The sequence below is a fragment of the Pagrus pagrus genome (assembly GCF_965226575.1).
Source record: "Pagrus pagrus genome assembly, chromosome: 20".
NCBI classification, from domain to species: Eukaryota; Metazoa; Chordata; class Actinopteri; order Spariformes; family Sparidae; genus Pagrus; species Pagrus pagrus.
Window position 1 is genome coordinate 25,439,743 of NC_140207.1, and position 26,193 is coordinate 25,465,935.

At 41.3% G+C, this 26,193-nt stretch overlaps 1 protein-coding gene across 1 annotated transcript in view; it reads left to right on the top strand.

The window, feature by feature from the left end:
- Positions 1 to 16,829, top strand: part of snx7 (sorting nexin 7) — a 61,139-nt gene extending 44,310 nt beyond the window's left edge. The window contains exon 9 of the mRNA XM_084340963.1: positions 15,036 to 16,829. Within this exon, the coding sequence (XP_084197089.1) occupies positions 15,036 to 15,116 (81 nt within the window). The 3' untranslated portion in view covers positions 15,117 to 16,829. The remainder of the gene's footprint in view (positions 1 to 15,035) is intronic.
- Positions 16,830 to 26,193: the final 9,364 nt, after the last annotated feature.

Consider the following 26,193-nt stretch of genomic DNA (forward strand, 5'->3'; position numbering starts at 1 on the left):
AAGAAGGGAGCGCCAAGCCTTTCAACAGCAAGCCTTCCACGAAAGTAATCACTGATGCCATGCTTTCCTCAGTTCCTTTTACCCCATGTATTCTGACATTGTCATGATGGAAGCGCCCCTCCAAATCAGTCAAATTAGCCTCAGTTTGTATCTGAAGCTTCACCAGCTCCGACAAAACATCCTTCCGATTACTGAATTCACATCTCGGCTGCGTTGATTCGTTCCTCTGCTTCTTCCACTCTTCCGTAGATTCTACCGATAGCCTCTCGTATGCCATTTAGTTGCTGACTGGTGTCCTCCCTGAATTCTCTTAGCTCTTTCAATATTAAGTCCAAGTAAGCCTCCCGGGTTGGCCCCAAATCGCCGTCCGGCTGCATATTGACCTAATGCTACTAGCTTGTGGCAGTTGACCTTCTTCTTTGTCGTTGTGTTTCTTACTTTGTGCAAGACTGTTCTTCCCCTTTCTGCTGGGCATAGTCACTCGTCCGCTGTAGCTAAACTTGCTTTGACATTTCTTTTAATAAATTGTTGTTATCGGAAGGTCGCTGGTTCGATTCCCCTGGTCTGCATGTTGAAGTGTCCTTGGGCAAGACACTGAACCCCAAACTGCTCCTGATGGCATGGCAGCCACCGCCAGTGTATGAATGTATGAATTACTATAAGTCACTTTTGACAAAAGTGCTAAATGCCCTAAATGTAAATGTAAATTGTTGCTGTCGAAAACCTGTTCACTATGCTGCCATCACACCACCAGCTAGACCGGAAGTCGCGACTCTGATTGGTGTATTAATATTTTTTCAGTCGCACTTCAGTTTAGAATTTGCTTATGTCCAAATGAGGCTTTAGACTTTTTTTTTTTTTTTTTATTCAAATGCAGGATAGCCATATCAAATTGATTTAATCTCCGTGACTTGTTTGGCAGAACTGGTAAGTTGAGCTCTTGTTCTTTTTTTTTACATTCCATAGCAGACAGTGAGCAAATCATTTTCTAATGAGTGATCCCAAAGGATGACATCACTCTCTTGCCATTTGCGGATATTGTTATTCAGGTGCAGATGTGGGAAAGTGTAGCCACAGGGCCTGTGAATGATTTATTGGAGTGGAATACAGAGAGACGGCCTATAAGAAAATAATAAGACACCTGCACCTGGGAGGGTTTTGTGACACCTAGGTTGGTTGTGTGGAAAGACTGGGCAATGGAGGGGGAGGATAAATGAGGGTGTAACCAAATATTAATGCTTGGTGTTTTGACATCTTAGCCTTTCTTCTTCCAGTTTTAAATCATAATTTAATGATACACCTTTTTAGATCCGCTGCATTTTACCTGGATGTAACAAAAGGTTGTAGTTATCAGATTGTTTGCCTGAGCCTGCTCCCATCACCACTGCAACAGCCCAAGGACAAAACTTTTAAAACTGTAAAGGTTGGTACAACAATCATGGCTTTCTGAACCAGAGACAACAACAAATGGCTGTAACATGCTAAACCTCTGTGGAAATGGTCTTACTTGCCTTATGATTAAACACAGGCGAGTCAACAACTTTGCTATGCAGCCAAACATCAAGCAAATGCAACAACAAAAGATGTATAGTTCAGTTCTGTTATCCACTCGTCCGGCTCTGGGCTCTGGTGCCCATTCCAGCCCCGCACCTGAAAACCTCCTCCTCCCTGTGGTCCAAAGCTGCTGTGATAGCGGTGAAAACACCAACACTCGTTGGACCTTGAGCGTGCATACTCACAAACAACAGGGAAAAGGACAGGATGATCAAAGGTTTTTTTTATCAGTTGCTTTTGCCCAGGCAAGGCATATTTCCTACCTCTTGGCGTCGGGCGACCCTCCTCTCAAATATCAAAAGCCTTGATTTCAGCTTCTGCTGCTATCCTTTCATGGATAGCATTCGTTAATGCCGTTTCCAGTGCCACTGCTGCAGAAATCATAGACCTGGATGCAACCTGAACATCAGTGGCTGCCCCAACCAGGCCAGATGATGCATGCGTCAAACATGCTACCTATTCTGGGTTCCACACCAGTCAAACCATCCGCTGGTGGTTTGTGGGGATAAGAGAGACTCAGAAGAAGCTGGACTACAAACACGCCTAGTTCTCTCAAACTGATACAAGATACTGTCTGATGTGGTCCTGTCACCATCTGACCTGGAGGTCGGTGAGCTTGAACTGGTGCGGTTGCTGCAGACTGTGGTCACTGTGCTTTTTGTCCTTTCAGCACTTGATCCATTCCTTTATTCGCTCTTCTACTCAACTGCAATGGTAGGTGGCATTCCATAATCAGGAGTGTATGTTTCTTCAACGCAGCCTCACACTGTCACCCTGGTACCAAAGCCCCTGTCAATCCGGAAAAGCTCCATGATTTATTTCCTTCACATCTAACCTCCCAATATGTGGGAACAAATAACCCAGTCCATTAACAGTCGTATCTGATCAGAATCGCCTTCTAAATCAAAATGGCAAGTCTGTTTTTATCTCCAGTCCCATTTCCATACTTGGCCAAAGTGCCGGTCATTGCAGCAGAATCCTGAGCCTTCACAACTGGCTTCAGTCTTCTTGTAGGGCTCATAATGTGGGTTTCATTGACTATTTTACTCTGTTGTGGATCGATTTTCTCTCTGGTGAATTTCAAACTTCTTTTAGAATTATATCTCCCTGATTATTGCTTTTTCATCTCATCCAGGCTTAGTTGTCATTGAAGAGGTAGTTGGTGGTTTAGGTATGACAAGCAGTGAGAGGAGTCACTGTTAGTTTGAAAACATCAATGGCAGCTTCTCAAGAGCTTAGCCTACCTGCTGCTAGCATCAATTTTATTAGTAAATTTAATTTCAAGAAGAGCAAAGAAAGGCACTGAATGATTTCCTTGATGGAGCATATGTTTTCCGCCCTTCTCTCAACTGCTTTCATTAGGAGTTTGATTTACCAACTGACTCTGCTGGTAGTAGTGCTCTCCAGCTGTTGATTTGATTGGTTGAAGTTAGCCCTGGTACATCGTGATAGACAGATGGCTCATCCAATCAGCTGCCAAGTATTTTTTGAAAATGCCTGCCCTTTTCCAAACGACTTCTTTCAGCACCTTTCAAGATGGTTATGTGTAACACATCATCTGGCAGGTCAGATTGGAGGAGACATAAAGAGCACAAAGAGGGGATAATTGGTGAGGGTTGGGGAGGTTGGGGGAGACTTAAGAGGTATAAAGAGACTCAAAGATGCAAGGAGCAACAGGAAGAAATAAGATGGAAAGTAGGAGGATTTCGACATAGAAATGAGAGAACAATGGACTCAAACAAGGGCATGGGCACTTAGTAATGACAAATGAAACATCTGTCAACCATTTACTTGTTCGAGTTTGGCAAATCTGAGGATCAGGGACATTGTGATGGCAATTTCATAGAGTAATCAAGACAGTATTGGATAATGAAAATGGTTATTTGCAACACTTGTAATAAATAACTTTACTGTAATAATGACATCTTGAGTGATTTACAAATTTTGCTTGACCACCATTAAGTCATCATTTTAACCATCAAGTGAAATCCTGAAATGTATTCCCATATGACATGCATGCACCATTAAAACAAACTGACAGAGGAGCAGGCGCAGGGGTGGACGGGTGTGAACTAGATGACAGGACAAATTTATCCTCACCTTACATGACCTTTTTCTTAGGTGTTGTTGTTGCCTTGGCTCTGAACCACTGCACGTGTGCACCTGTGAAATGAAGCAATAACAGCCATGAGGTCCCTCAACTTGTCAATGGAACATTTTGATCAGATCACCCTGACAACAACTTCTATCCCACGTGATATCTGGTAACGCCACATAGAAGAAACTTTATGCAAACTTCATCACACCAATCCCAACATCTGATCCTAGAGACCAATAACAGAGACAGGAATTGCCATCTCTCCCTCTATTCAATCTCCTATTATTGCATGACCAAAGATCCACACTTTAATCATGTGATGACTCTTTATTTGCTGGTGAAGACTGTGAGATGGGGCTGGGATCTTAGAAAGTTTAAAGGTCCACTATCTACCTTTCAGAGGCATATACTGTTCCCGAAGGTTTGAGAGTGTCAGTGTGCCGGTGTGGCCTTGCATAAAAGAACAATAGGCGAATGTGTTGTGATGCGTGTGATTTGCTGCCCGTCTGTGTTGCTCTTAGTTTGCTTGCCTGAGATCCCCAGGCAGGGAGTTCCACAGCTAAGGACCGGTCACCTTTAGTACAAGTCATGATTTTGCAACCAGTAGTAGGGCCCTGCTGGAGGGAGTTAGCTCATAGGGAGTTAGCAGATCACAGATATAGGCAGGAGCCTGACCATTCAAGGCTTTCAAAACATTTTAAACATTTTAATACATGTGACTAAACATTACAACAATAAACAGTGCATCTCAGGCAAATGTTCAGCCCACTCAGTGTAAAGTTTACATTTATAGCAATCAAAAATCTGGTATCAATGATTAAAAAAACAGCTTAAAAAATAATTTTTTTAACACTTATTTCTGTGCTATATAACTTCAGTGAGCTTCTAGGATCACAGTGTTTAACACTTTACAGCAGTACATCACTCACCACCAACTATCAGTGATTTTGGTGAAACTATGGCTGTGTCAATTCAGGGGCTGTATCCTTCGAAGGGCGCATTTGAAGGCCAATTACGTCACAGCGCCTCGCGAAGGGCGTCCCAATTCGAAGGCTCCTCCAAATGCAGCCCACAAATGCGGCCTTCTTTTCCCTCTTTTTGGAGGATGCACCGCTACTATCCTTCGCGGCCTCCCATATCCCAAGAGTCTTTGCGCGCCCGAAAAAGAAAGAAAGAAAGAAAGAAAATTGCGACATCAAGTGGTGTAGATCGTCACTTTCGCGGGCCTGGGCAGCAGAAATCGTGATCTAAGGGTAAGGGGCGGGAACATCTGGTGACGCAACCAGGAAATGCTCCGAAGGCTAGACCGTCCCATTTAACGACGGTGGACGCGGCTTTCGAAGGTACCCCCGCAAAGGCCGCGTCCTTCGAAGGATGCAGCCCCTGAATTGAGACACAGCCTGCATCATATTTGACAGAAAAATGTTTTCTGGTTTTCCAACTCACTGAAATCTGGAGTTTCTTCAAAACAACCTGTAGCTGCTGCGTACTGATGCTACAAGTTAGCTCTGCTGGCTGACTCTGTTTAGAGCACTAACGAGTATTGGTGTTTTCACCGCTACAGCAGCTTTGGACCACAGGGAGAAGGAGGTTTTCTCTGGTTCAGGTCACATTAGCTTGATTTGCTTTATCTGTTCTGAGTTGTGTGCAGCACTTGTGCAAACTTAGACTGCAGCTCTGCTTCATGGCAAAACTTCCTGAGCATGCATGTTTACTTCATACAGACATAAGATGTTATGACGTGCTGAGTAGTTGGCACATAAGGTAACATTACATCTGACAAATTCTTACAGAAACCAAATTTGTAACCTGGGGTTACAGATGACAAGGCTGCCGAGCCAGTCACCACGGTTTGAGTCTGTGTTTCAGCATTTGTAAGTTTGAAACCATTGGGTATATTTGATGGGGGAACACAGCGTTTCAACATTTGGAAACATGACATCAGCCATGTTTGTGGGGACAAAAAAAATATTTTTGACGAGAAGTCAGGCCTTCTCCAGCTGTGTTTGTGGTGACCAAAACAGATATTCTAAGACAAACCATGTTTTCCTAACCAAGTGTTTTTTGGGCCCAAACCTAACCAAGACATAAGCACAGCATTACTTCAATGAAAAAGTTTAAAATGTAACATAAAGAAACGTGAGGTTGCAGCATGAAGGAACGTACATTTTTAACTTGTCTGTGGTTGTGCAGAATTGTACATTGCAGACATTTATCCTAGAGATTTGTTTATTTGTTCAAATGCTGATATGTGATGATCTCAGTGTTCTGCATTCACCATGGATGGCAAAGGCAGAGCCTTGTCAGCATTGCCATGGTTACCTCATAGCAACAGAGACTGGGACTGACATAGATACAAGGATGTTGCTTATATTGCAGGTCAACAATTATGTCAGATTTTTTTTATTGTCAAATTGGACTAGCTGTTGAAGAACAGTGTGGGTATTTTGGGACCAAATGTGCCAACAGATGTGCCAGTATATTCCAAAATGAGTATTTAGATCAAGTATCTCTCAGAATTGTGGGCATGTGAGATGGAAAATCACAGGATGCCACATTTACACAATCATTGCGCACTAAAACAAATGACAACTAGACTAAAATTGAAAATCTAGTTTTTGTGCCCATTCACATTAAAGATAAAAGCCAGATGTTTTTTGTCCTGCATGAGAGAAATATAAGACACATACAGTAGACACAGAGTTGTTCGAGAGATCAGGGAGGTAGTTGGATGCAAACAGGAGGCAGTGATAGCAAGCTTTTCACCACAGCTATGCAGAACAAGTAGAAACATTTTGACTTTAGAAGTGATTAGAAAATATTCATCTTTGCATGCTAGGCCTTGATTTAAAGTAGAGGATCTAAACAAGAGGCACTACATCTGTTCTCGAGGCAAATGGAATTTTGCTTCACTATTTTGTGTATAAGATAGGTCACAATATTTCCCCCTGCCATCTGTGTGTGTCGTCCTGGTTGTCTGTGTTTACCTGTTCAGCACCAATGGAGCATGGAGGTTAGCTGTTGGCTAATCAGGCCTCTGCTTTCTTAATGAACCCTGTAATTAGAGCTTTAGCACTGGGTTTGTGTGTATGTGTCTGTGTATGTGTGTGTTTAATTAATGGGAGCATGAATGTTATGCTAATATGTCTGTTCCTGTGTATTAGACAGTACATCCATGCGTTTATTTATACCAAACTGTATATCTGCTCCAGTGCTTCCTGTACATTGATTTATTTGTTGTGGTCCGCTTAAATTAGAATATTGAAAAATATTTTCAAAGGCTCAGAAGGCCTCAAAAAGACAGCACTTGTTTTTACTTGTTTTTCCAGAGAGCTGAAAGAAATCGGGGTTGGCCCGCTGCTGCGATACGTCGACGTCGCCGCCATATTGGAGGAGGCAGATCTGCCCCGTGAACTAATACAAGTGAATGGAGTGAACTTTATAAAGCTCCTTCTGCAAAGTGCTGTAAGTTAATGTCTCTCATTTACACATTCACACACATACGAATATATTCAGGAAACAGATAGGAACCAAAAACAACGTCTGTAACGTTCTCTGATGATTATAAACGTTATCTAATCCTTACATGTTCAGTATACAGGTAGGCACCAAACCACGGGATGTATTTTTATAATGTTTTTACACTGCCAACGTATGTAACTCTGCTACTGTGATGTTAAATGACAGTTAAATATTGAATCTGTGTCTATAATAACCAGATCCTGACACGTAAATGTGACATCTGTGGGAATAAACAGCACCAACGTCGTTTTTACACAGTGATTTCTGATAATCTAAGTAATAATAATAACAATCATGGAGACAAAAAATTGAAAAGTCCGCAAATCAAGATAAGAAACTGCAACTGGCAGTGAGCCTGCTTTCTTTTCGTTTAGCAGTGAAGTGATAAACTCCATGACAGAACATTATAAAATATGATACTGTATAAAACATTACATGGTAAAAAAAAAAAAGTAAAGTTGCAGTGGGCTACTTTTATAAATATACACTATAGGCCTATATAGGCTATAGTTTGTATTATTATTATTGTTGTTATTACTATTTTTCTACATATTCTTGACTTTGAATTACAGCTGCTCCCAGCTGTAACGCAAGCAATTTCCCGTCGGGGATTAATGAAGTATTTCTGATTCTGATTAATAGGCTATATTATGCAGTCAGTAGTCCATAAGGTGACAGTATGGTAGACAGATGTCACATTTACATGTCAGGATCTGGTTATTATAGACACAGATTCAATATTTAACTGTCATTTAACATCACAGTAACAGAGTTACATACGTTGGCAGCTGTAAACACTCATAAAAACATTATAAAAATACATCCGGTGGTTTGGTGCCTACCTGTATACTGAACATGTAAGGATTAGATAACGTTTATAATCATCAGAGAACGTTACAGACGTTGTTTTTGGTTCCTATCTGTTTCCTGAATATATTCGTACGTGTGTGAATGTGTAAATGAGAGGCATCAACTTACAGCACTTTGCAGAAGGAGCTTTATAAAGTTCACTCCATTCACATGTATTAGTTCACGGGGCAGATCTGCCTCCTCCAATATGGCGGCGACGTCGACGTACGGTCCAGCGCTCAATGAGGCGTCTATGTATATATGTCTATGCCCGCAACAGCCCAGCTTGTTTACCTGTAGCTGCTACTGCTAGTTTGACCCCGGATGTTGATAACGGACGAGCCCGGACTCAGAGGGGAATAGCACTAGCATATCGTAACAAAATATTGGTGAAATGAACTAGTTTCGTGGCAGATGATGCGTTATAGAGGCTGTGTGTCGCTGCCCTGTTACTCGCATTATATGGATATATCGGCGCTACGCTGGATCTAATTTCGTCCGAACGACTTCAAATGACACCAAAGTTATCTGGGTGAGTAAATGACCATATAGTTTGCTAGAAATAAGGTCCAGGTTGTAAAAAACGGTAGTTATCCTTTAAGCAAAGCTGTGCTGAGTAGACAGCCTGTTAAAAATCCAGGCTCCTTGGACAGATTTAGTGCTCCAGTGGAACATCTGAATCTGCTTGTTATAGCCTGGTGTCATAGCTGCCTCTGGAGCAAGAAGCACCAGTTCTTTGACAAGTATACTGCAAAGACAACATTTGGTATTAACTCCAATCACATGTCTTTGTAGATAAAAACGTTAAAGCATTTAAAGTAGGGATGTGCACGGTTACTCGGATACTCGGGTACCCGAGTAGACAATCTGCTAATCGGTTACGAATTATTAACCGGTTAACCTAGGATTATTTCATTGTCGGCGATGCCGGGTGTATAGTCGCTCTGTTTCTCGTCTATTTCAGCCTTTACACCGACCCCACCGGTGTGTTTGTAACGTTAGCTTACCCAGAAGCCGAGCAGTCAAGCCTGTCCAATAGGGACTCGTGTGCCGTCACATGACGGGCTAAAATCCAGTGGGAAAACATGATCTGCCAAAGATCGTTTATTTACATCAAGATGGTTGCTCTGTTGCCGTGTGTGATCACTACTATCAGGAAATCTCCCGTAAATCCTAATAAATAATGCGTAAATTAACATGTATGCAATATTTCGGGGTCCGCCTGCTATTCCGACATGTCTCTCTTTAGACATGCCGCTATTCCGACAAGTCTCCGACAATGGCAAAAAACAATGTCGAAATAGTGGGACGCTTGAAAAATAACTTTAATGCCGCTATTCCGACAATTACAGGTCACTGTCTAAATAGCGGCATGTCGGAATAGCAGCATGTAACCGCATTTGTAACCTTAAACTGGCTTACAACCACTCAACGAGTTCGATGCGAAACCACTTAAGGTTCAAGAAACACGAAAGCATAAGCACCGCTAATTACTGAAAAAAAAACAAAAAAAAACCCCGGGGTATAAATGCGCTCCGTCCAGAGGGGAAACTTTTTTTTTTCCCAGTCATAAACTAATATGTGCATCTTAAACTCCAATCTACTCTTATTAACCACCTGATATTTTGTCTGACGATGCTGTGTGTCAGCAATGCGCTGTCTGATGGACAGAGCGCATTTATGAGTCATATATTTTATTACTCGGTTACTCGATTAGGACCAGGTTCGGGTACTCGGTTAGAAAATTACTCGAAATGCCCATCCCTAATTTAAAGATATAATATGTAAATATTCTGCATTAAAATGTTAAATATATATATATATATATAGATTGTTTCTGCTACATTCAGCCATGTGGGGAAAAATATGAGCTTACCTTACATTACAATAAGTAATGTCTTACAAAAAATGTTTTTCTGGCATATATTTACAGTGCTAGTGCATTTAGCTAACCATTCTGCAAAATGTGTCTTTAAAAATAATGATTTGGACATTTTTCAGCATTTCCTGTTAGGAAGAATGTTTTAAAAATCACAAGGATGCTCAATATTACCTCCGCATTTACTAGAGCTAAAGAAATTTCACATTTGACTGAAGGGAAGAAAACTTTATTGGGTCTGAGGGAGGACTAGCAAGTAGCAACCACCTAAGCTAACTGAGATAATCATGACACCAAAGATTGGTAGACGTGGGAGTCTCTGGATTCTCACTGTTGAACGCTGGAGCCAGCTAATGTTTTTGCTTTTAAAAAGCCTGAAACAATTAAATAATTACCAAAAGAGTTGGCAACTAATTATCTTTTGATCGACTAATCGAAAAATGAACTAAATGCGCAGCCCTACTGTCTTGTTGGAAGGTAATGTGGGATCTGAGGTATGAGATCCTCTGCATGAACCAGCCTAATTGATTTAACTTTGAGCACAAAATTAAGTTATTTGTCAACACTATCATGGAAGGAAATTTAAAATATGAAAAATCATAATAATGCCAAAATACACTGGAGTGGGGCTTTAAGGCATATTTTCAAGCAAACAATCAATAACTGACATTGTCAGACCTATTTCCTCTCTGCCATCAGCTTTTATAACAGCTACATACAGCTAAAGTCCTCAGTAAGCACTGTATAACTTTAATTATGCATTTGGCCACAGGATGATCTACTGTTGACAGAAATGTGGATGTCGAACTGTCAAGTGTTTTAGCTGTTGTTAATAATGTTGAAGGATTGGAGGACACGAAAAAAAACCTTCATCGTATGCCAATTTTATTAAATTGACGAAATAAGTAACTTAATAAATAACTCATTTTATTGGCATGGATTAGCATTACCTTCCTTCTGTCTCAGTTTTTCCCTGGGCTGTTTGGCTCCTCCTGTTGTGGTTCAGCTTGACCAATGACATGTCTGCCTCCTAAAATCATTTCTATGACAAAAAGTCCAGCCTGCACTGCCGCGATGCTACAGAGGTGCTTTGGGTGCTATTGAGAGAAATTGGCTGTTAAATGGAGAGTTGACAGGCCAAGGCTCTGACTTATTGCCACCTCAAAACAAACTGCTATTACCTTGGAAAAACTGACTGCGCTGTATTGATGCATGCTGACAGAGTGGAACCCAAGTTCACAGATTGGCTTTTGAGTGTGTCTGTTGGTGTGTGCTTGTCATTTTCACTTTCTGGTTGCATGGCTTCCTGCCTCTCCTGCTATCTAGATAACTGCTTTTATGCCATAAAAGTGTGATTCGCTTTGTCAAGTCCTCTGCGATACACACACACACACACTCATCTACAGTGGGACTCTCTCAGTGCCTCTGTCGATGCAATAATGTGCCTTCACTGATGAGATGGCAAGGGAGTTGGAGAAAAACAGAAGAGAGAGACGGATCAAAAGAGAAAAGGGAGAAAAGTGCTAGGATAGACATTTGGGAAAGCTCTGAAAGAACATTTTTATATCTGATAGTGCTGACGACAATGCTAAAAGTGGAACAGTGGTGAAGACAGTTATTATGTTGTTAATAATAATAATGAATATTGTTACCTATGTGAAAATGAACAACGCTTGTTTTTCATCTCCAACCTAAAATGTTGTCTGGTAAATGCAAAACATGCCTCAAATAAATATGAACAAAGTCAACATCAGTAATCAGCCACCTGTTGGATGGAGAGTGTGTGTGTGTGTGTGTGTGTGTGTGTGTGTGTGTGTGTGTGTGTGTGTGTGTGTGTGTGTGTGATGTCACCCATATTTGTGATGAGTGAGTGGGTTTATTGCTTGTTATTACCTTAACATTTACTCTAGCTAATAGAAATACCAAATTTGACTGAAGGGCTTTTTTATTAGATCTGAGGGAGGACTAGCAAGTAGCAACCACCATAGCTAACTGTGGTAATCATGGCACCAAGAGCCAGTGTTGGTAGGAGTTGGAGTCTCTGGAATCTCACCATTGGATCTGATTTCTTTTCATGATGTCGTGCTTCATCATTAAAATTTTGATCTCCAATGGAATGGAGGAGTGCGCTGCACACAGGAAGCGACTGGCAGAAGTAGTCTGCGAAATCATTCAGCAGTGCTGTAAGGCAAATGTGATTGTTTTAGCCTCTTAACATCCTTTATATGTTGAGTTCCAGATGCTTCCACAGGGCGGAGGTTTAGTCTGTTTCAGGGCAGCACAAACAGACAAAGACTGCCTTTTAATCCATCAGCAATTGGCTTTTTAAGCAAAATATAACCTCCATGATCTATGGTGGCAGTGTCACTGATATGGATCTTGTCTTGTGTATGTGTTTGATGTATTATCATTTTGGGTTTGACTACTGTCTGTAAAGCAAATGGCTCCACAGGGACATTAACATTTGCTCTATTCCAAATTGATTCAGTACATAGAATATAGAGGTTTTTTATCAGGCTCTCTCTCTTTTATGATGTTATTTCAAAGTGCATACATCACATTTATCTAAAATGCATGTTTGATGCTTTCCCATAATTACAACACTTTCACAAACCCATGTAGCCACAGACTGCAAAAACTTACAGCTTGAGTTTAGTCAAAACGAGCAGTTAGTCTGTTGGGTGGATTTGGTTTATCAAAGATGCCAGCAAAGTAACACAGTACATTGTCTGTAACTATCCATCTTTAATTGTTAAAGTTACGGCTGAAAATGACAAAATTCATAAAACTACTGTATTGGAACTGGACCAAACTGGAACGACCATCGTTAAACAGAGGAGGGTGCCTCCAACACCACTTATCAGCCACTAAGCTCTAGGCAGCTTAACATCCATTCACACCTGAACCCTGATGATGCCAAAAACTCACATGATGTCTGGGTGTGTCAACAACATTGTCATGTGACCTTAACTACACTGAAACTGGGAATTCACATGTGACCTCATTGACTCTGTAAGGGTTAATGCCCACACAGGGTTTAAAGCCTGCGACTCACCATTAGTTAGTTAGAACTGAAAAAGCCTCTTGGATGAGAGGTGAAATGTCTTCAAGAAACTCATGCAAGTCCAGTTTCCCCAATATAGCCCTGTTCAGACCAAAGATTTGCGGTGACAAGTTTAAACTTGCAAATTCTTGCAATCTGCAATGTTCTGAAAACCTGCCAGTTCACACCAATACGACTATATGAGACAGTGCATCATTACAGTTGCAACGACTCTGTATTTTCATGTTAACTATCGGTCTTCCAGGCTTTTTTAAAGCTGCACATTATTTGTAGCTTCTTACGAGAGAGTGAGAGAGAGAGAGATCAGTCTACTACTATCAGTAGCATCAACTCGGTTACCTATAACATATCCAAGCACCTGGCCAGCATCCTAGCTCCTTTGATCAAGTAACGCTCAGCACCACATCAAAAATTCACAGGATTTCGCCAACAAGGTCAGAGAAAAATCACTGGACACAGACTAAACAATGGTTTCTTATGATGTTACATGCATTCCCACTATAGAAGAGGTAATTACAGTGAAGAAACGCCTGTTACAGGACAGCACTCTGTCCGGCAGAACCAACTTCACCCCAGACCACATTTATGCCTTACTTGACCTCTGTCTGATGACCACCTACTTCCAGCACAGTGAAGGTTTCTAATGACAGAAGCACGACTGTGCCATGGGCTCACCGATGTCCCCAATAGTGGCCAACCTCTACATGGAAGAAGTTGAGAGCAGGCTGTGATTACCTTCACAGGGACTGCTCCTAGCTACTGGTTCAGGTTTGTGGATGACACCTGGGTCAAGTGGAAGCCTTCACAGAACATAGAAATTCTGTGGATAATAACATCAAGGTCACATGGGGAGATGTCAGAAGAGACAGTCTGCCCTTCTTGGACTGTGCAGAACACATTGAAGAAGACAGAAGCCTCAACAATGAGGTGTACAGAAAACCTACACACACAGTACTTGCTGTTTGACTCTCACCACTGGAGCACAAGCTGGGAGTCATCAGAACCTGAAACCATCAGGCTGACACCGTGGCCACAAAGACGGAGGGGAAAGAGAAGGGACAGAAGCACATCAGGACAGCACTTAAAACCTGTTGCTACCCAAACTGGACCTTTGTCAAAACCTCTAAAAGATCCAGAGCAGACAAAGAGGAGGAGACAGAAAAACGTAACAACATCGTCATTCCCTATGTGGCAGGAATATCTGAGAAACTCAGGAGGATCTTTAATAAACATCATATCCCAGTTTGCTTCAAACCTATCAACACGCTGAGGCAGACACTTGTCCATCCTAAGTACAAAACACCCAGGCATAAACAGAGTAATGTAGTTTATGCTGTTCAATGCAGACCGGATTGCGGAGTAAAATATCCATCTATGTCAAACTGGAACGACAGTCTGTGAACAGAGGAGGTGGCCTAAGACATTACTTAGCACCCACCTACAATGCTGCTATTCACACCTAGGCTCACCTAGCCCTAGCAACCCACATGAAGACCGGTTGGACCAACGACCCACAAGTGGCCCTAACGACTCTGAAACTCAGAGTTCACACGTGTCCTTAACGACTTTGTAAGGACACTCCCACACAGAGTTTACAAGCCTGCAACTCCCCTCCAGTTAGTTAGAACTGAAGAAGCCTCTTGGATGAGAGGTGAAACATCTTCAAGAAACTGAAACAAGTCCAGTTGCCTACGATACAGCACTAAGAATTGGTTATTGAAATTATGTATTTATGACTTATGAAGAGGGAAGTGAGGAGAGAGCCTCTTCAGAATTTAAAAGCCAGTAGAAGAAGTGCAGCTTATGACACTCTTTCTGTTGGCAGCTGTTGTGGTTGCTGCTTCAAAGGTTTTTACTACTTGGTAAGTGTAAAGGCCTCAGAATGCCACAAGCAGGTTGCATATAGGCTGTATGTTAAGGGGAAAAAGCCTTGGCTAATTGCCATGTAGTGGTTGTGATTTTCAGACCAAAAGGCACTTGATCCGACGAATACAGAGGACGTAAACACTGAAGGAAAACAAACCAATATTCTGATAAAAATGATGACCGTGGTGTGCCTTCTCTTTCAGTGTCTGGCTGTGTGGGAGTCATTCCTCCTGTCTCAGAGAGTGGAGCCCAGCGAGCAGAGAGATGGGGAAGACACCTCTTAGGTGGAGATCGCCTCCTTTGTCAAAACCGCATAAAGCACACCATCGTCTGTTGTCTGTCCAACACATCTCAACATATGGACTTTGAATCATTGTCAACCTATGCAAACATACATCTTGTACGACTAAAACACACTCTGTCTGTCTCTTTTTCTTTCTGTCTGGCCAAAGAAGTTAATCTCAGTCTCACCATTCCAGTGATGATTGTGCATCACTTAAACCAACACTGTGATCCAAATATCCACATAACAGTGTTAACATACCACTGTGTGCTATGCCAAAAGTTAAAAGAAGACTTCTGGCTCTTCTGGACCTAATCTGCTGTTATATGGAACATTATTGTATATAGATACATTAACTGTTCTCTGTAAACCACCTTTTCTTCACCAGATCTTGACCAAATTACTTTCATGGAACTCAGTGTGTGACATGATTCTAAGAACTTTATAAATGTGACAGTCTATTTTTAATCTCGGTCAGAGTAGTAGTGGTAGTAATGAACAATCTTACCCAAGGTCCACTTACCAGCTTTTTACACATAGAGGTTGATGGTTCTGGGAAAAGCTACTAAGTGGACTGTGATTTAAGATTTTTTTTGTTAAAAGCTTGTCTCTTGACTGTTTTTTAGACAGTATCCTCAACAGCAAGTTGTACTTCCACTTTAAGACCTGGTGTTAGTTTTGCTGAGATTAGACTACAAAATATCAGCCAATGATAGTCCGACTAAACAGAAGTGGGCTGGTGTTTCCAGGTTTACTGGTATTCATACAATCCTGATAACGTACAGAAACATTTTGATTTTGGTACTGATCACACTGATCAGCCACAACTTTAAAACCACTGATTGGTGCCAGAACAATTCTGATCCCTGGAGGCCCCACCTCACAACCCACAGGACTCAAAGGGTCTGCTGCCAATGTCTTGGTGCCACACACCACAGGACTGATCCATGGTGAGGCCTCCGTGGATTGGACTTGTTCTGCGATGTCCCACACACGATCGATCATATAAAGATATGGAGAATTTTGGAGGCAGGACGACACCTTGAGTTCTTTGCCATGTTCCTCAAGTCATTCATGAGTAGTTGGAAGTCTGCCATGTCCTCAGCTAAGTTACAGCAAGAGTTTCTTATCCCATGACAGAGTGAGCATCTAGAATATTGTGTAGTCTGATCCTTGTTGGCAAATGATCAAAATATCAATTAATATGCTGCCTTAGACTGAAAGCAAGTTCAAGTTTTGTGTCTATAATGCATTTTCTCACTAACTGAGGACATATCAGCCAGATTTATGCACACCAAAAAAGAAAAGTATAACATTTAACTAAAAAATAGCTGAAAAAACATCACACTGAGCTGATATCTACATCCATCTGAAGAGTTTTCTTTTCAAGCTAACATGTACGATCAGAATGGTATGAATAACACACACTGCTATCGATCTCCTGTTAAACTTTGAGCAGAGAAGCCTTAAATGCTTTGTGAAATTCTCTCAAGAATGTTTGGAAGTTTTTGCCGATAGAGATTTCACGTTTACATGTCTGATGAATACTACCGTATCTGCAGTGTCTTTATAACAGAATGCTTAAGTAACCTTTTTATACTAATATAATCTTTTTTTCTTTTTTTCTTTTATTATTATTGAGTGAAAAAAAAAGTCTGAATAAGATTGATATTGAAATGTTGGCATAATAATAAAGACGATCTAACACTATAAACTGTGTTGGCTTCTGTTTATAGACTGTAATGACAAAAGCAAAATTGCTGAATGTCTCTCCCAGGTATTCAGACTCGGTGACTCACACATATCAGTTTTTTGCAGGCTATTTATCTGGAACAAGAATATTTTGTCTTCCCCAGTGTCAAAGTGTCTTACAAAGTTCTGCTACTTGGCAGGGCTAATCCTGAATGTAGCAGCTATATTAAACACTTCGCCAGTCATTATTCCTCTAATATAGGTTTTGAATATATGCGACATACGTAAAATTGGCCGTTTTCATATATGTACATATATGTACATATAATATATGAAAACGGCCAATTTTATATATGTACATATTTGTTCACTTGTATATGTACCTATATGTACCCATATATGCACCAAATGTTCACCTATATATGCACCTATATGTTCACCTATATATGCACCTATATGTTCACCTATATAAGTACCTATATATGCACCTATATGTTCACCTATATAAGTACCTATATATGCACCTATATTTTCACCTATATACGTACCTATATGTGATGTATAAGTGTCTTTACATGTAATTGCATGTACATTATTAAAAATTATACATTAAAGATTTTATAGCTACATAGCCTACACAAACAAATAAAAACCCAAAATGTAGAACTTTACATAATTTATTCAAATTAAAACAATCAAATAAAACAAGAACACAAATAATAAAAATAAAAAAATGAATAGAAAAAACAAAAATGTTTAATATAGGTTTTAATATAGGTTTTGAATATATGCGACATACATAAAATTGGCCCTTTTCATATATGTACATATATGCTCTTCTAAGCTTGGTGAGCTTGGCATTAATGGATGTGCCGATCTGCCCTCGCGTGGCTGCCGGCCACTTCATCAGTGTAGTATCTACAGAGAAGACAAAAATAATGAGAAGACAGTATAATAATAATAATGATAATAATAATAATAATAATAATAATATAGCGCTTCATCTGGAACCCAAAGTGACACGGCTGTCTGTCTGCCAGTAGCTGTGTTTACATGGACACAAATATTCAGAATAATGGGCTGAACATAATAAAAATGCGTCATGTAAACACGTCAATTGGAAGATACTGATCGGATTCAGCTCAAACCGAAAGAAATTCTGTTTGGATCGAGAGGGGTGGTTTATGCCGATCGTTATTCCGAATCACGTCCATGTAAACACTTATTCTGATCGTGACTTTCCACTTTTTTGTGGATGTGTATGAGCTGTAATGATGTGAATCTGGCAGTGACTTAAACTTGGAAAAAAGGCTTAATTGACGATATAAACATCATCAAACCATTTTGTTATACATTTCCTTCTCTTCCACAATCTTCATACAAGAAAGAATTGATGACCTTGTTAATGTTTCAGGAATAAAATATAGCAGATAGTATTAGATATTTGTGTTGACATCATAGCTTTTTGTCTCCTCTCACTTGCCATAGTTAATAATGACTGGTTTCCACATAACATGCCGTTGTCACATGTCAACATGTATTTGGGATCAAATGTGATGCCAATTTCACGGGTTCACATGCGATTAATAAGTTATTGCGTGAAATTATTATTATTTTTTTCCTGTAAGGGACTTTGGACAAATATGCAGTTATTACCTTGAGAATGAAAATATGAGCTATGAGCTATACAATAGGTATGACAAACAGAACCTGACACTGGGTATATGAGCTATATAGGAGACATACCTTTTATGTACTTATAGGGCTTATATGTGGATATAAAGAAGCGATATAGGAGACCTATATGCCCTGTATATGCACATATATGCACCTGAATTTGGCCTATTTGCGGCCTTCATGCGGCATATCTGTGGCATATATACGCATATATGCTGTATATATGCGGCATATATCCACATACATGCTGTATAAATGCTGTATATATGCGGCATATATGCACAGATAAGCTGCATTATAGGTTTCATATATGCGCAGATAAGCTGCATAAAGGTTTCATATATGCGCAGATGAGCTGCATATAGGTTTCATATATGCTGTATATATGCGCAGATAAGCTGCATATAGGTTTCATATATGCGCAGATAAGCTGCATATAGGTTTCATATATGTGCAGATGAGCTGCATATCAAATCAAATCAAATTTTATTTGTATAGCCCAAATTCACAAATCACAGTTTGCCTCAGAGGGCTTTACAATCTGTACAGAGACGACACCCTCTGTCCTTTGACCCTCGATTCGAGTGAGGAAAAACTTGCCCCCCAAAAAAAAGGCCCTTTTAACAGGGAAAAATGCGGAAGAAACCTCAGGGACAGCCACAGAGGAGGGATCCCTCTCCCAGGACGGACAGGCGTGCAATAGATGTCGCATGTACAGAGCAGATCAACGAGATCACAATGTATTCAATTATAGGCGATGGTTGACAGGAGTGAAAGTACATAAAGATGTATTACAGCAATAATAATGAAATGCACATGGAAATGTGATTACTAGTGATAACAGTAGTAGTGATTAATGGTAAGGATAGTACGTAGTAATGCATTACAATAATAGTAGTGGAACGTATGTAACAGAGATGTGACTAATATTAGCGACAGTAGTGGTGGGTGTCAGGCAGGGTCATGGCAGTAGGCGCATCCACGATCCGGCAGGGCCATAGCAGTAGGCGCATCCACGATCAGGCAGGGCCATAGCAGTGGGCGCATCCACGATCAGGCAGGGCCAAAGCACAAGGACTCCGGGGAAGAAGTAAGTCAGTGACAAGCAGAGATGGGGCATGTATACAGGCATAATGTATACAGATGGAGAGGAGAGGAGAGGAGAGGGGAGGAGAGAGAAGCTCAGTGTGTCATTGTCCCCCGGACTAGGCCTATAGCAGCATAACTAAGAGCTGGTCCAAGACAGGCCTGGGCCAGCCCTAACTATAAGCTCTATCGAAGAGGAAGGTCTTAAGTCTACTCTTAAAGGTAGAGAGGGTGTCCGCCTCCCGGACCAAAACAGGAAGATGGTTCCACAGAAGAGGAGCTTGATAGCTGAAGGCTCTGGCTCCCATTCTACTTTTGGAGACTTTAGGAACTACAAGTAATCCTGCGTTCTGGGAGCGTAATGCTCTAGTTGGGTGATAGGGTAGTATGAGCTCCTGGAGATATGATGGTGCCTGACCATTAACAGCTTTGTAAGTGAGGAGAAGGATTTTAAACTCTATTCTTGATTTTACAGGGAGCCAGTGCAGAGAGGCCAATACAGGAGTAATATGATCTCTTTTCTTAGTTCCTGTCAGTACACGTGCTGCAGCATTCTGGACCAGCTGGAGACTCTTTAGAGACTTGTTAGGGCAGCCTGATAATAGAGAATTACAATAGTCCAGCCTGGAATTAACAAATGCATGGACTAGCTTTTCTGCGTCTTTTTGAGACAGGATGGGCCTGATTTTTGCAATGTTACGTAGCTGAAAAAATGCAGACCTTGAAATTTGTTTTATGTGGGAGTTGAAGGACATATCTTGATCAAAGATAACTCCCAGATTCCTGACGGTGGTGCTGGAGGCCAAGTTAATGCCATCCAAACTCGCTATATCATTAGATAATACATCTCTAAGGTGTTTAGGACCAAGTACTATAACTTCGGTTTTATCTGAGTTTAACAGCAGAAAATTGCAGGTCATCCAGGTCTTAATGTCCTTGAGACATGCATGGAGTTTAGTAAGCTGATTAGTTTCATTTGGCTTTATTGATAGGTATAACTTTGTATCATCTGCATAACAATGAAAGTTTATGGAGTGTTTCCGAATTATATTTCCTAGAGGGAGCATATATAAGGTGAATAGTATGGGTCCAAGCACGGAGCCTTGAGGAACACCATGACTAACCTTGGTATACAGGGATGACTCATCATTAACATGTACAAACTGAAATCGATCCGATAAATAGGACTTAAACCAGTTTAATGTGGGTCCTTTAATGCCAATTAAGTGTTCCAGTCTCTGTAGTAGAATGTGATGATCAATGGTATCAAATGCAGCACTAAGATCTAGTAAGACCAGGACAGAGACAAGTCCTTTGTCAGAAGCGATTAGGAGGTCATTTGTAACTTTCACCAGTGCCGTCTCTGTGCTATGATGTGCTCTAAAACCTGATTGAAAATCCTCATATAAACTATTTTTATGAAGAAAGTCACATAGCTGGTTGGCGACTGCTTTCTCAAGGATCTTGGAGAGGAAAGGGAGGTTGGATATAGGTCTATAGTTGGCTAAAGCTTCTGGATCAAGATTAGGCTTTTTAAGAAGCGGTCTAATTACAGCTAGTTTAAAGGATTGTGGTACGTATCCTGTTAATAGAGACAGGTTGATCATTTCTAGTAGAGATGTGCTAATTAAAGGTAAAGTTTCTTTCAGCAACCTAGTTGGGATGGGGTCTAGGAGACAAGTTGTTGGTCTAGATGAAGAAACCATCGAAGTTAGTTGGTGGAGGTCGATGGGAGAGAAGCAGTCTAAATATAAGTCAGAATTTACAACTGTTTCTGAGGTTCCTGTGTTTAAAGATACAATAGTGCCAGTTGAGGGCAAGCGATGATGGATTTTGTCTCTAATAGTTAAAATTTTATCATTAAAGAAGCTCATGAAGTCATTACTACTGAGCGTTGTAGGAATACATGGTTCAGTAGAGCTGTGACTTTCTGTCAGCCTGGCTACAGTGCTGAAAAGAAACCTGGTGTTGTTTTTGTTTTCCTCTATTAATGACGAGTAATAGCTTGCTCTGGCATTGCGGAGGGCCTTCCTATATATTTTAAGGCTATCTTTCCAGGCTAAGTGGGATTCTTCCAAGTTGGTGGAACGCCATTTCCTTTCAAATTTCCGTGATGTTTGCTTCAATTTGCGGGTATCCGAGTTATACCAGGGTGCTAACCTCCTCTGTTTTATAGGTTTCCTTTTCAGGGGGGCAATAGAGTCCAGTGTTGTTCGCAATGAGCCTGCAGTGCTATCAACAAGATGATCGATTTGTGAGGAACTGAGGTTAGCGGAGGAGTCCTCTATTATATTAGGACATGGCATTGAATTTAGTGCCAGCGGTATAATTTCCTTAAATTTAGCTACAGCACTATCAGATAGACATCTAGTGAAGGAGTTTTTGCCTAATGGTGTGTAGTCCAGTAATAGAACTTCAAAAGTTATTAAGTGATGGTCTGATAAAAGAGGATTCTGTGGAGAAACTGTTAGATTTTCAATCTCGATACCATAAGCTAGAACAAGATCAAGGGTGTGGTCAAAACAGTGAGTTGGTTTATGTACACACTGAGAGAAGCCAATAGAGTCTAATAATGAGATAAATGCAGTACTAAGGCTATCATTAATGACATCCACATGAATATTAAAATCACCTACAATAATTACTTTATCTGATTTGAGGACTAGACTTGATAAAAACTCAGAGAATTCAGATAAAAATTCTGAGTAAGGACCAGGTGCTCGATACACTACAACAAATAGAACTGGCTGTAAAGTTTTCCACGTTGGATGTGAAAGACTCAGAACAAGGCTTTCAGATGAGTTATAATTTAATTTAGGTTTAGGAATGATTGACAGACTTAAGTCATAAATAGCTGCAACACCACCTCCTCGGCCGGAGCCTCGAGGAATGTGAGTATTAATGTGACTGGGTGGAGTGGATTCATTCAGGCTGACATATTCTTCAGGATGCAGCCAAGTTTCAGTAAGACAGAATAAATCAATATTACAGTCTGAAATTAAGTCATTTACTAGTACAGCTTTCGATGACAGGGATCTGATATTTAGGAGTCCGCATTTAATTCTCTTGTCTTGTTTTGAGATTGCAGAGTTGCTGTTAATTTTTATTAGATTTTCATGCACAACTCCTCTTCTGTGGACTTTTGATTTGATTAATTTAATTAATTTAGGTGGTTGGGGGGCAGACACAGTCTCAATGAAGTTTTGGGTGTGCAACTGATCTAATGGAAGCTCAGAGAAGCGTGTAAGACTGCAGCTCTGCCTCCTGGTCTCAACTCTGGGTTGTCAGGCTGGTTGTTGGCTAATGAAATGGGTTAAATTTCTAGAGATGAGAGCCGCTCCGTCCAAAGTGGGATGGATGCCGTCTCTCCTAATGAGACCAGGTTTTCCCCAGAAAGTCCACCAATTATCAACAAAGCCCACATCGTTTGCTGGACACCACCTTGACAGCCAGCGGTTGAATGATGACATGCGGCTGAACATGTCATCACTGGTTAGGTTTGGCAGGGGCCCAGAGAAAACTACGGAGTCCGACATTGTTTTGGCATAGTTACACACTGACTCAACATTAATCTTAGTGACTTCCGACTGGCGTAGCCGGGAGTCATTACCGCCGACATGTACTATGATCTTACTATATTTACGTTTAGCTTTAGCCAGCAGTTTCAAATTTGATTCGATGTCGCCCGCTCTGGCCCCTGGGATGCATTTCACTATGGTCGCTGGTGCCGCTAATTTCACGTTTCGTACTATGGAGCTGCCAATGACCAGAGTAGGTTTCTCAGCGGGTGTGTCGCTGAGTGGGGAAAATTTGTTTGAAACGTGAAGTGGCAGGTGGTGTAACGTGTGCTTTGGCTTGGTATTATGCTTCCTTCGTTCAGTCACCCAGCCGCCCTGCTGTCCCGGCTGCTCGGGAGTTGCCGAGGGACGGCTAGCTGAAGCTACGGTTGCTCGGTCCGCACTAGCTAAGTGGCTAACTGCAGCAGTTACAGTCGGAGTTTCCATGCTGCAGAGCCGAGCCTCCAACTCACTGAGCCTCGCCTCCAACGCTACAAATAAACTACACTTAATACATGTACCAGTATCACTAAGGGAGGCAGAGGTGTAACTGAACATCTGGCACACTGAGCAAGAGAAAAGAGGAGAGCGAGAGGGAGAGAGAGAAGCCATCGCTAGCTGATAGTGGCTAAGCTAGGACACGATAGATTAGCCAGCAGAGCTAGGAGAGCTACAAACAGCAGCAAGCCCGGCGACCAAGCTATAAACACAGAGTATTGTTGAATGCCTTAGTGGACCAGCAAGTGCCCGATCACAAGCGGGATCTCGGTCGCTGCAGAAAGGAATACAACAATAATCTGCTCGGACGAGCCGGAGCAGCACAGCTATCAGTCAGTAACACAACAACAGGCAATGACGCAATGACGCAACACGCTTACCGTAGTACGTTTCATATATGCGCACATATGCTGTATATAAGCGGCATATATGCGCAGATAAGCTGCATATAGGTTTCATATATGCGCATATATCCTCATATAGGTTCTTTCCGTGTGGGCTACATGTCTGAAATAGATATCAAAGGTCAGAGTGCTTGAGAGATTTGTTTGTTTCTTTGTTTTGTTGTGTTTGATGCTCAATAGTTTAATCAAAGCTACAGTAGCTGTGCTTTTGACCACTTGGTGGCAGAAGAAAAAGTTGAAAAAGCTGATATGGAACAGTTTTGTATTACTACATCCACCAAATTGAACACCAAGACCTGGGGCGCTATCTTACGCATGGTGCAAAGCAGCTAAAGTCTCCTTGCTAGTTTCTGATCAACACAGTTGTTATTTTCATGTCGAGGGCCCACATTGTAGCGCTTGTGCCCTACTGTGCGCCCCTAGGTGTGTTGGTCTTAGAGTGAGGTGGGGTCAGGTACATTGATAACAGAGAAAGCAACAGTGTCATAGACCAACAAAATCCTGGTCTAAAGTCAATGGCACAATATTTTCCTGCTATTTAAAGGGCACATTTTTTAGGTTGTATGTCAGGAAAAGGCCGCTTCAAGGCGCTTTAAGGTTCAATAACCCCTTTAAAACAAAAATGATGGTCCAACCACAATAGCACTTCAGTGCAAAGGTGTATTTATTTTAGCCGTGCAAAACAGTGACAAAAAGAAAAGAAGCCACAATGGATCCACATGTGTGCACAAAATGATGAGAAACCAAAATTAGTATTATACAAAACGTCTCTCTCAGGCTCAGCGATCCTACTCCCTTTAGGACCCAGCCTCAACTCATCTTACCAGGTTTCCTCAGCCGGCTTTAAGCCCAGTAACCACAGCCCCCATGGTCCAAACCAAAAATGCAGGGATGTCATATCAGCAGACATTAGTGAGTTACCAGGTAAGCATATGCATATGATATTAAAACAGCGATCACACAACATGAAAAACAGTCTCTTTAGCAAATGCCTGAAAACCACCTAAATTTCACATCTTCATTCTTCACATATGCTCTGGGCCAGTTTATTACCTCAGTTATCTCCCCCTCCCCGTGAGCTCACCTAAATTACCATTTCCCCGGAACTACTTCGCTTAAAAAGCCTCACTAGAGTGCTAGTCCGGTTTGTCCCGATGCAGCACCCGTACCCCGGAAGTGCAACCACGGAAACGCGACCAAACATAGAAGTCCAGTCCCGCGTCTGCCGGTCTAACACGATAAGTACCCATCAAATCTGCATAATTGCTGTACTTAGTTTCAACCAATAAACCATGTATGATTGACTTACTGCTCTCGTCATTTTATTTCACGGAGGGTTACGTGGGTTATGTGTGTGTGTTTTCTGAAAGGGTTAGCAATTAGCTGCTAAACGGTGCGTGCACTCACTGCTGCAGCTAACAAACAGAGGGGAGATTACGGGTGTGTTATGAGGGGGAAGCTGCCGTGTTCGGTGACAGAGCCCACTGTCACATTGTAAGATGTGTCTACAGAAGCAGGTTTACAATGCACCTAAACTCTGCTTTTATGCTAAGAGAGCTGCTTTCTGTCATTCTAAATGTTCCCATGCATGCAGTAATGTCAATGTCACTGCAGCAAATATCATGGCACATTTAACTAGCAAAACCCAGTCATAAACTTGACAGCACAGAGGAAAGTCAGAATTGAACTTCTAGCTACTGAAATAAATATTTTACACAGCTCTGATGGAGCTCAGGATCTATCAGGAAAACAGCTGCTTTGCTCAAAAATTTTACAATACAAATCTGATCTGTGTGACCTTTTCATGTGTAGAAGGCAGAACATTAATTAGGGCCCGAGCACTGACAGTGCAATGTCACATGTGGTGAAAATGTGATAATTCAAAATGATTGGGGGGGGATCGCCAGGGGACTCCATAGCACCACCTAACGTTGTTTTGTCCGCGCAAAAACATTCTTGGATCGTCATGAAATTTACAGGACTTATGGGTCTCAAGGATTTAGCCAGGAATTATTTTTGTTGGAATTTTTGCCGCAACAGGAAGTCGGCCATCTTGAATGGCGTGCTGCGATTTAAATTTTTCCCACGCTGTTTTCTGGACTTTAGGATGTTCACAGACTCACCAAATTTGGCCCGTAGCTTCTAACTCATGAGTACGTTAATT